This window comes from Procambarus clarkii, chromosome 22, assembly GCF_040958095.1.
Source record: "Procambarus clarkii isolate CNS0578487 chromosome 22, FALCON_Pclarkii_2.0, whole genome shotgun sequence".
NCBI lineage: Eukaryota > Metazoa > Arthropoda > Malacostraca > Decapoda > Cambaridae > Procambarus > Procambarus clarkii.
This window is the reverse complement of record NC_091171.1, coordinates 6,131,832-6,143,784: the sequence shown is the minus strand read 5'-3', so window position 1 is coordinate 6,143,784 and position 11,953 is coordinate 6,131,832. Positions and strand designations below refer to the sequence as shown.

Sequence of the window (11,953 nt, the reverse complement as noted above, 5' to 3'; positions counted from 1 at the left end):
AAATAAATAAATAAATAAATAAATAAAAATGTTCCTCTTGGGTGTTGGTGGAGGGGGGGGGGATGAGACCGGCAACTTCTACTATTATTTATCAATGAGTCCTCACTAGTTAACCATGAGGATAGGTACACTACGCTTGTATCTCAATATTAAATTATATTTATACTTTCCCAAATCAGTAGTGCTATGTAAGTGTATTTGTTTCACAGGGCAGGGATGGTATATATTTATTATATTTAGGAGAGGAGGTGTGTGTGTATTGTGGTGAGGGGCGGGCCCAGCCTCACTAGGAACCACCCTCCCTGGACACTTACCCCGCGTGAGTACTGTGCTCTTGTCTGTGTAACACATCAAGTACGGTACAGGCAGCACATTAGGTACGGTGCAGGCAGCACAACAAGCACGATACAGGGAGTACATTAGGTACGGTACAGGGAGCACATCAAGCACGGTACAGGGAGCATATTAAGTTCGGTACAGGGAACATATTGCAATGACTGTATTTTAAGAATAAGAAACTGTAAGTAACATAGCACTGTGTCGGCACACTAGTCTATATGAGCGGACGCAAAGTTTTAGGTAAAAACTGTAGCTTTGTTCATTAGGTTATTTTATTTTCAACAATAGAGAAATATTCCCGGAATATTCAGCTGTGCGGGTGTCCGAAGACTGCCAGCTGGAGCAGGCTATTGAAGACAGGCATTAGGCAATCCTAACTTATATTTATTTATTTATATACTATATGTACAAGAATGTACATAGCATGGATGTTTTTACTTTCCTGTCAAGCTACTAACACGCACACCATTTTGGGCAGGTCCTTAATCTAACATAATTTTAAGTAGGTAATTTGTAGCACAAATTACTAACTACTGAGAACCACTGAGGGTTAACCAAAAGAATCCATTACTAGACAGGCTATGAGTACTCTTTAGTGGAGTTTTCATATTGTTTTGTGACATTTTTCCTGCTTGCTATGTAGCTGGAGACTAGTTACCAGACACACATCTTTTGTGACTCATGCCTTGCGTTCCATTGACTATTAAGGTGTGATATTAATATTCAAGGTAGTATGAAGTTATATAGCATGTAGTGGTGTTATTTTGAATTGACTTGTGGTTACTTTAAGTGGCCGGAGACTATACATGTGGCTGTTTTTGGCACCGGTCTTGATGTGTATTTTTGTTATCCAACAGTTTAAGGACTGTATATCTTTCTGAAAATTATACATAATGAATTAATCAGATATAACCATTTAAATTTAAAAAGAAAAAAAATCTTATGATTCCTGCAAGAAACAAACTGAATTATAAAAAATCAACTTATTACTGAACACACTACATTTTTGACACAACTCAGCATAAAAACTGTGGTGGTTTAGGGAAATTAAAAGCACTTCAATATTGATGCTTCCTGGGACTAATGAGTCACTGCTCCAGTAGGGCAGGTTGGTGGCCCAGGTCTGGACACTTTTGGTTAGCTAAACTACTGCATTTTTTTCTGGAGGGAAATAGAGAAAATGGGCTAAAAAAAATAACATTATAATATTTATTCTAACAGGCTTCTATTAGGTACCTTGCATATACCAACATATTTTTTTAATCTAATCAAAGAGTTTCTGGCATTTAACCCTGCAGACTTAATAATTTAAGCTTGTACAGTTTAAATTTGAGTATTAAAACAAATAGGGTTTTCTCTAAATATCTGTAGAGTTAGGGTTTACTGCTTATGCTTGCACATGGTAATATTATCAGGCTTTGAATACAGTACTGCATATGACAAGCACCTTTTAGAAGGGTCTTCTCAGCTGCTGCCCTGAACATTACCACTTGATCAGAACAATATACTGTATAATACTAGTAAAGTATTGGGGCATTAGAGAACATTTCAGATACACTAGGTCCTCATAGTCATTTAGGTGCTTGCAAGTCACTGAAGAACATTAATTCATAATAATGTAAAGCCCTTCTAAAACCTTCCTTAGCACCACAAGTAACCACCAAGGGAGAGCTGTCTCTATCTTATGTTTGGTCTGCTGTACAGTATGCCCCCACTGACTGCCTCCAGGTGGCACTACAATATACACCTCCAGCTTCTCCATATATACTTACACCTAAAACATACAGCTTTAAAAAAAATATAAAAAACATACAGCTGCAGAGAAAAAAATTGGACAATAGGGAATAAATGGGAGCAGCCAAATGAATCTCTTTGTAAGGTGCTTTATCATTTAGTGTACTAAAAGCCTGATTTCAGAGTTGTTTAAATTCAGTTGATAGAACAGAAGCACATAATTAGAAAAATTGGAACTATTTGAAACATTGCTTGCGGTAATGGTACAAATATGCCATCCTACCTCTGCACATGTTTCAATCCATGGACATAACTGAAATAACTTAACTGAAATAGCTCAGAAAATAGGTTTTATTTCACTTGACAATGACATATGTAGTTCACATTAATTTTCTACAGGTTGCAAGCTTGCATACATGTCTGAGGTAATAGAGGACGCCATCACACCAGAGGAGAACACAATGCGTCGTTCACCATCAGTTATCTTCTCCGTCACCTTCATCAGGCAGTAAGTTTCTTGCTGAGTGTGGTTACCATTAGTGGAGGTACATCATGTACATTATGTGTATAGTAAGGTCATGGATTTTGTACAGTGCAAATAAAGTGAAGAGGGGGTTTTGCTTTAAAGAAAATGTTTCATTAAGTCAATATTGTATTTTAAGTATACAATGCATGAAGAATATATTATATATATGAGGGAGGGCAAATGTAAATGAAGCGTTTTCATTAGGTTCTCTATTGTACTATAAATTAGAGGAACATTAGATGTGGCATGAGCATGTCAATTTGAGCCAACAGTAAAGTTGGATAATCTGAAAAGCATTTGTGGAGTTAGAATAAAGAACAGTAATTGTCAGAACAAAATTGGAAGAAAATTTCTTCCACTTTTGGAATCTATCCAGATTCTTCAAGAAAAATCTGGGTAATTTTCTGCAAGAAGTGCTGGACCAACCGAGCTGTAGTGAATATTTATTTTTATTTATTTATTTATATATATAAGAGTTCTTACATTCTTGTACAGCCACTAGCATGCATAGCATTTCAGGCAGGTCTTTAATCTTAATTTTCTCCTGAGTACGACCTGCCAAATTGCTTAACAGCCAGGTGCCCATTCACTGCTAGGTGAACAGAGGCTACAGTTAAGGATTAGCACCTAGTAAATCCTCCCCAGCCAGGATACAACCCTAGGCCAATGAGCTCATGAAACGCCAAGCTAGTGTGCTACCACTTCGCCACGAGACTGCTACAATATGAAGGTCTGTGCGCTGCTCCAAGCAACAGCCTATTAAACCAAGCTCTCACAAGTTAAGCCTGGCTCCGGGCCGGGCTTGGGGAGTAGAACAGCTCCCAGAACCCCATCCAGATCCAGATATGTTATTGAAGTTACAGTATAGCACTCAAAAGTCTGATTCTGAAGATATAAAGGGATGACTGCTGAGATGTTGCAAAGCATTGACGTTTTTGTAGAAAAAAGAAATTAAATTTCTGAAATACAGTGGTACCTCGGTTTAAGAGCTTAATCCTTTCCTGGAGACAGCTCATATTCCGAAAACTCGTATTCCGAAGCTAATTTCCTCATAAGAAATAATGGGAATGAATTAATCTGTTCCTGACTGCCCCAAAAACCCCACTTTAATCTAAATTTTATACCTAATGCATCTAAATAAACCTACAAAACTATGTTCAAGTTATTACTTAACCTTGTTGAATGCTGTAGGCGTATGGAAGATGGTGAGGAGGGGAGAGGAGGAGAGGTGTTATTGTTTGGAAGGGGAGTCCCCTTTCATTATCACATCAGGCAGTGAGGACCTTTCTGGTGTGCACTTCCTGGCAGGTTTTGCCTGAGTACCACTAGGTCCTGGTTGTGGCTCACTGCTCGATTTTCTCACAACAAATCTGTCCATGGAAGCTTGTTTTTTTCCTTCTTCGCAAGCTGTCTCTGTAGTAAGGCATCACATTGTCATTGAAAAGATTAAGGCAACGGCCTACTACAGCTTTCTCTGGGTGAGTCTTTTCAATAAAAGTTTGCATCTCTTCCCACATCTGACACACCTTCTTAATTTGTGCAGAAGGGACATTCGCTACTGCCTCATCCTCCTCCGCTGGAGAAACATCATCAGCTGCATCGTCTTGCTGTTCCTTTTGGAGTTCTTCAGTCGTCAGTTCTTCGTTGTGTTCTTCCACGAACTCCTCCACATCATCACCATCCAATTCCAAGCCCATTTGCCGGCCCAGAGTAACAATTTCCTTAACAATAGGCGCATCATTTACAGGTTCAAACCCCTCAAAATCTAGTTCTGTCACACATTCAGGCGACAATTTTCTCCAGCCAGAGATCATGGTTCTTTGAGTCACTTTTTGCCAGGCTTTGTCAATGAGTTTTAAAGCACTACAAATGTTAAAATGGTGTTTCCAGAACTCTTTGAGGGTGAGGTTTGTGGCTTCAGTCACTTCAAAACATTTCCGGAAAAGTTCCCTTTCATACAGTTTCTTAAAATTCGCTATGATTTTCTGGTCCATAGGCTGAATTAGAGGAGTGGTGTTAGGTGGAAGGAACTTTATTGTGAGAAATTTACTGTATCTGTGCATCAATTCATATTCCAATCCTGGAGGATGACCAGGAGCATTGTCGAGGAGAAGCAGGGCCTTGAGTGTCAAATATTTCTCCTGCAGATATTTTTCTATGGCAGGGCACAGCACTTCATTCACCCACTCCGAAAAAATAATCTTAGTCACCCATGCCTTTTTATTAGACTTTCCATATCACACACATTTGGGTTTTCTGCACTTTATACTGTTTGAAAACCCTTGGATTTTCAGAATCATACACTAGCAAGGGTTTAATTTTCAAATCGCCACTCGCATTTGAACACAGCACAAGCGTAAACCTATCTTTCATAGGCTTGTGTCCGGGCAAAGATTTTTCCTCCTTAGAAATGTATGTCCTCTTAGGCAATCTTTTCCAAAACAGTCCTGTTTCGTCACAGTTAAACACTTGTTGCGGTAGGTATCCCTCAGCCTCTGCAAACTCTTTAAATTCCTCAATAAATCGATCAGTGGCTGGTTTGTCTGAGCTGGCTGCCTCCCCATGCCTCGCAACACTATGGATACCACTTCTTTTTCTAAATATTTCAAATCATCCCCTGCTTGCCTTAAACTCTTTCGTATCTGCATCACTCGTTGCAGGGGTTTTCTTTAGAAGGTCTTCGTGCAATACCCTGGCTTTCTCACAAATGATGGCCTCCGAAACACTATCACCCTTTAATTCCTTGTCGTGTATCCAAATTAATAAAAACTTTTCCACTTCTTCAAGTATTTGTGGTCTTCGTTTAGTCATTGTTCTTATGCCTTTTGCCACTTTAGCACCCATAATCCTATTTTTCTTCTTAAGTATAGTGCATATTGTTGACGTTGCTTTGTTGTACTGCCTACAAAGTTCAATAACACGTGTACCATTTTCATGCTTCCGAATGATCTCTTGTTTCTCCAATATTGTCATCCTCACATGGGCTTTCTTGCCTTGATCCTTACCACTGGCTTTCTTGGGACCCATGGTGAGATATATAATAACAACTTTTATGGTCAAATGACCAAAAATCCAGCAAAACACTGAAAATCCAGGTGAAGAATTGACATGGGATAGTCACTGAGCACGAGGCACTGGTTAACTGAAGGGCGGAGGGGCGACGATCGCCGGACCACCATGCGCTAGGTCGGCCTGTACACGTATCAACAAACTCGTGTTCCGAGGTAACCCTCGCCTTCCGAGGCACATTTTCCGAGGAAATCCTACTCGTATTCCAAAAAACTCGTATACAGGGACACTCGTATTCCGAGGTACCACTGTACAACAAATGTCAAAAAGGTTCATTCGGTGTTCGGCAGGTAGGCTGCTCCGTTATTAGGCAGGCAGACATGGGCCTTGCGGATCTGAGGTTCTTCTGGACTTGTTTTGTGTGTGCCCTAGATTCTTTGCCCTCTTCGGAAGACTGTTATCTCCGGTCCGACTTCTGTTGGGGCTGGGTGCCTGGATGGTGTCCCTGGACCTCCGGGTTCCTTCTTGGCATGTTTCTCTCCAGGGTTCCGGGACTGCCAAAGGTGGTGGTGGGGCTTTAGGCTTGCTGCTTTTGTTGTCTTTCCTAGTTTGTAATTGGCACTTAGTGTATTTATGCATCTTTCCCAGATCTTGGTGACATGTCTGCGTCTGTTCGGGATTCGGTTTCTAGCCTACCTCGATGACTGACTAGTGTGTGGGCTCCCAGTCGGTCCGCTTGTCTGCTCACCAGGGGTGTGGTTCTTTCCAGATCGCCGGGTTCGGGTTCCTGGTGATCTGGAGGCTGTTCCATCTGTTCCGTCCCGAGGGTCGGACATAGCTGGGTCTTTGTTTAGGACTCATGGACTACTTCCGTGTCTTTCCCTCTAGAAGCGTTGCTGTGGCTGTGGTCCCGCATTCAGCTGTTTATGAGGGGGGTCCCGGGTCACTTGGCAGTTGCTCGAGCAGTTGTACGGGAGTCTGAACTTCGCCGTGCTGGTCTGCCCGCCGGGTTGGGTTTGGCTTCGGCGTTTGTTTGGTTCCCTCGGGGACTCCCCTTCCGCCTCTCTAGTGAAAGTTGGGTTCTTCCTCTGGGGATCTTGTGTTGGTGCTGCATCGCCGGCTTCCTCTTTGGGGTTTTCGGGGTTCTGTGCCTTGGCGCCTCACTGAGCCTTCGCTCGACGTGTTCACGGACGGGTCATCTTACGGCCGGGGCTTTGTGACCAGTGCTCACCAGGCCGCCTGGGGATGGTGGGGGTCTGTCCGTCTGTCGAGCTCACAGCATGGTTCGGGAGTTTGTGATTATCTGGTTTGCGCTTCGGAGGGTTCGGGTCACTCGGGGCTCTACCATCCGGCTCCATTCGGACTGTTCTCCGGTGGTTCATTACCTGACCCACGGGGGTTCTCTTAGGTCCTTGACCTTTGGGGTTGGTCCCTTCGAGTGGCTCGTCTGCTGGATTCTCGGGGGTTTGGCTATCCGTGCGTTTCATGTCCGGGGTGTGTCCTACATCCTGGTGGATGACCTGTCTCTGTTCATTCCTCTGTTCACGGATTGTCTGGTCGTTGCCGACTCATTTCATTGGCTCTGCAGGACATATGGACTCCTGGACATGGCTATCTTCGCGTCGGCGTGGTCTTTTCGTCTCCCATTCTATGTGGCACCCTTACCCACCTGCGAGGCGTTCACAGTGGATGCATATTGGCAGGACTGGTCGAGATGGAGTTACCTGTTCCTCTTCTCCCAGTCCAGCTGTTGCTTCGGGTTCTGGCTCGGTTGGAGTCCTTCCCAAGGAGAGTAGTCCTCGTGGCCCCTTGGTGACCGGCCCAGGTTTGTTCTCAGACGCTGCTTGATAGGTGTCCGAACCCGGGGCGTTTCCTGCAGCTCCACCTCCTTCGGCAGGTTGGACTGGTCCTGTACGTGGCAGGTTCTGCCTTCTCCTCGGCTCTTAGCATCTAGCCTTTTGACGCGGGTGTATCACCATCTCTATGGTGATCAATCAGGCTTCGTTGATGGTGTCCCACCTGCGAGCTTCGTCTCGGCGACAGTATGACGTTTCCTGGCATTTCTATTCACCATTTTCTTTCTCTCTGTAGGTTGTCTTCTCTTTCACATTGGGTTGTCTTGTCCTTCTTGGTTTTTCAAGACAGTTAATTGATGCTTCTTACTGTCGCCACGTATCATGCGGTACTGGCGGAGCCGCTCCGGCTTGTGTTCGGGATGGCTCATGCACCGCCTGAGCCGTCCTAGTCCTTGATCAGGATGCTCTCTTGTCTTTCCTCTCTTCAGTTTGTGGTAGTCCCTTCAGTTCAAGATTGTTTTTCAAAGGCCATGTTTTGTTGGCATTGGCCTCTGCGGGTTGGGTCGAGGAGTTCCGGCTCTCCTCTGGCACAGAGGTTTCTGCTCTTTTGGTACTGGTGATAGGTTTGTACGTTTGCAGCCTTTCTCTATCCTTCTGGCGACGGCCGAGTTGGCTGCTTTCTGGAGGGGTCCTTGGGTTATTGATGCTTGGTTGGTTCGGCTGGTGGTGTGTCGTGTGTTGTGTCCGGTTGTGGCTCTTCACTGTTACCTGCGTGCTGTGGCTGGGAATGCGCTTTGGGTTGATCCGGTTCCCCTCATTCCCTGTTTCAGGGAACGTCCGCAGGGTTCTTAAGTCTACCAGCCTGCGGTCTATCTTTGCGCCTGTGCCGTTCGGACGTTTGCAGTTTTCGCTGCCGTGTTTGGTGACGTCTTGGGTTCATTTTGGGCGTGGGGATTTGGGGTCGCACGGGTTCCTGGCCGCCTGTTATTTTGTGAGCGTGTCAGCTCCTGTGCGTTCTTGTGTGTTTTGGGTTGCAGGTTGCTGCCTGTTGTCTCGACTTCGCATTGTGGAGTTTGTGGCGGCCACCTCCCGGGTCAGCCCTTTCTTTTACTTCTCTTTGGGTATGTAGCTCCAGGGAGTCATAGGGGCTACCCACAGAAAACCAGCGTTGAATGTAATGAAACCATTTACTAGGTGAGCCTCGGAGGCTCCCTGGCAACCCTCCCTCCCACCGGTCGGCGGTTTTTCGCGTTGGTTAAAGCTTAGCTACTGAACTGGTGCTAGGCAGCCGGCATGGTGAGGTCCGGGTCCCTCCCTCCCCCTCTTGGGGAGGGGAGGGCTGCGCGGATGAGCAGCACAGCAGTAAAGTGTGATGTTTGCTTGTTTCCTTAGGATTGCCAGGAGTTCTACCTCTCTGTTCGTTTTTTTGTTTTAGTTTCTTACCATGTGGGGTTTGTTTTGTTATGCCTACCTCAATGGGTGCATATCCCCGGTTGATGGCAGATAAGGAAAACCCCCAACCACAAGGGGGTTTTCCAGGGCTATTGCTCCCTGAAACCTCGCTGAAGGGGCCAGGTTCTGGCGCTGGTCCTTGGTAGGTCTGAACTCCATAGCTAATGTCCCGGTCTAATATAACATACATTAGCTCGATAAGCTCCAGAGAGCCTCCGGGGCTCACCCAGAAAATGGCGTTTCATTACATTCAGTGCTGGGTTTCCACATTTCTTGGTGAATACTAACCAACTGAATGAAAGAGGGAATTAGGAAGTAATGATGAAGAGAGATGTTACTTGGTTTTCATGTTTCATAGGGAATAAAATACAGATAAATGATAGTGTTAAAACAACATTTTGAATAGCATAATTAAAGTAATTTTATAGTATTTTACTGTAAGATTACTAAGGCAAAGTATTGCTCTGCAACTACACTCATTTTAACTTTCAGGTTTAGACAAGACTGGACCATTGTCTTGACAATTGAAATCATCTTCAGTAAATGTCCCTTTAAGTGTTATTATTCCAATTGCTTATTACTTTTGAGGGTCTTATCTACTTTATATTGCTATACTGTATTATGATTATTGTATAAATTTCTGTATTATTGGTTTGAAATATACTGTACAGTCATTTGTTTACTTTTTCCCCTCAAGTGGGGAGACAGAAGCCAACAGAGAGCGCAAGATTCAAGGTCATCTAGATATTCCTCTGAGCTCATTAGGAAAGGTGCAAGCATCGCAGGTAACTTAATTATCCCCAAGCTGATAGAATTTGGTATTGAATAGTTAGTTGTGTAATGAATAGTTTTGATGGACTGTAGTTTAATTTTCCACAATTCATGTTTTCTTTTATTTATTTTTCATGAGTAACAAAGCCACTGAACAGTTTTTCAGCACATGATGTTAATGCATTTGCTCGAATTACATTCAGTAAGTCAGAACATTTATCTGGGACAATGAATATTGTTGTTTGTCATGCTATACAGTACAGTCTTGCAGGTTTGGCACCTTCTTTTGATAATTACTGTACTTTGTAGCTTGTCCAATGTCTTCCTCTCATTACAGGCTGGAGAAAGCTTGTGCAAGACAGCATTCACACGAGCTTACACAAGTGATTTGTGTAGAGCATATTCCACATGTGAACATATACTAAAAGAAAATTCCTGTATATTACCCTCCATTAAGGTTGATGAAAGGTTACGAGAAAGGGTAAGGACCTCATTATGCAGTACAAGTACTGTGTCTCTAAATTCATGAAATAGTCCTCTCTTCTAGAAATATAATATCTCTTGTTTGTTCCATTCTCTTTGTGATTGTAGAGCAGAAATTAAAAACCCCTTCCCCATTTTATATGATATTCCACATGTGTAAATAGTTTCCTTTTTGTTCTCAATGCTTACTATGTTATTATTTTAACACTTTCGCGTTCCCAGTGTGTGCGCCCCAGCCTACCCCCAAGGTGGGACGAGCGTTTCACGTGAGCGGGCGGCCACACTAAAATGTGTGTACTCTTTTCAGTTTTCTCACTTCAATTTTTGTTATACGTCGTTCATTTTGGTATCAAATTGTTCCCAATAGAATAACCTACAGGGGTATATGCATATAAGGTCCAAAAGCCTGACGTGTTACCCGCACCAAACCCAAAAATCAGCTGAGCGTTACCCGTGAGCGCACAAAAGCACTAAAATGTGTATACTCTTTTCAGTTTTCTCACCTCAATTCTCGTGCGACGTCATTCATTTTGGTATCAATTTGTTTGCAATAAAATTCCCTACAGGGGTATATGCATATAAGGTCAGAAAACCCGGCGTGCCACCTGCAGCAAGCCCGAGAATCAGCTGAGCATTACCTGTGAGCGTGCAACAGCACTAAAATGTGAATGCTCTTTTCAGTTTTCTCATGTCAATTTTCATGTTACATCGCTCATTTTGGTATAAAATTGTATGCAGTAAAATTCTCTAAAGGAATATATGCATATAGGGTCAAAAAGTCCTGTGTGCCACCCGCAGCAAATCCGAAAATCGGATAAGTGTTACCCGTATGCGAGCACCCAGCCGAACACCATCATTAAAATGTGTATACTCTTCAGTTTTCTCGCCTTAATTTTCATGCAACATCATTCATTCTGGTATCAAATTGTTCACAATAGACTTCTCTAAAGGGATATTTGCATATAAAGTAAAAAAGCCCGGCATGCAACCTGCAGCAAACGCGAAAATCGCCCAAGCTTTTCCTGTGAGTGAGCACATATCTGCACACCAACAACTGCACTAAAATGTTTATACTGTTTTCAGTTTTCTCACATCAATTTCCATGTTACATAGTTCATTTTGGTATCAAATTGTTTGCAATAGAATTCTCTAAAGGGATATATGCATATAAGGTCAAAACTCCAGGTATGCCACCCGCAGCAAACCTGAAAATTGGAAGAGCCGCGCCCGTAATTTGGACTTTATATGCATATATCCGTGTAGGGAATTTTATTGCGATCACAGTGATACCAAAATGAACGATGTAGGACAGGTGTGGAGTTCACAAACCTGAAAAGAGAGGAAACATTTCATCGCTGTTTGGCGCTCACGGCTACCGAATGACATAGTTTTTTATTTGGTGCCGGTCTCATGCCTGCTTTGGTGACTTTTTATACATATGTTCTTCTAGAACATTCTATTGCAAACACATTGATACAGGGGTACCTCGGTTTAAGAGTTTAATCCGTTCCTGGAGACAGCTCGTATTCCGAAAACTTGTATTCCGAAGCTAATTTCCCCATAAGAAATAATGGGAAATGAATTAATCCGTTCCTGACTACTCCAAAAACCCCACATCAAACTAAATTTTTATACCTAATTCATCTAAATAAACCTACAAAACTATATTCAAGTTATTACTTACCTTGCTGTTGAATGCTGTAGGCGTATAGAAGATGGTGAGGAGGGGGGAGGAGGAGAGGAGTTACTGTTTGGAAGGGAAGTCCCCTTCCATTATCACATCAGGCAGTGAGGACCTTTCTGGTGTGCACTCCCTGGCACGTTTTATCTGAGTGCCACTAGG

General features: G+C 43.2%; 1 protein-coding gene across 1 annotated transcript in view; it reads left to right on the top strand.

Moving 5' to 3' along the window:
* The first annotated feature begins 98 nt into the window (after nt 1-98).
* LOC138367648 (fructose-2,6-bisphosphatase TIGAR-like) overlaps nt 99-11,953 on the top strand; it is a 51,593-nt gene continuing 39,738 nt past the window's right edge. Inside the window, 4 exon segments of the mRNA XM_069329379.1 lie at nt 99-188; nt 2,473-2,581; nt 9,554-9,641; nt 9,965-10,108. Of these exon segments, the coding sequence (XP_069185480.1) occupies nt 116-188; nt 2,473-2,581; nt 9,554-9,641; nt 9,965-10,108 (414 nt within the window). The 5' untranslated portion in view covers nt 99-115.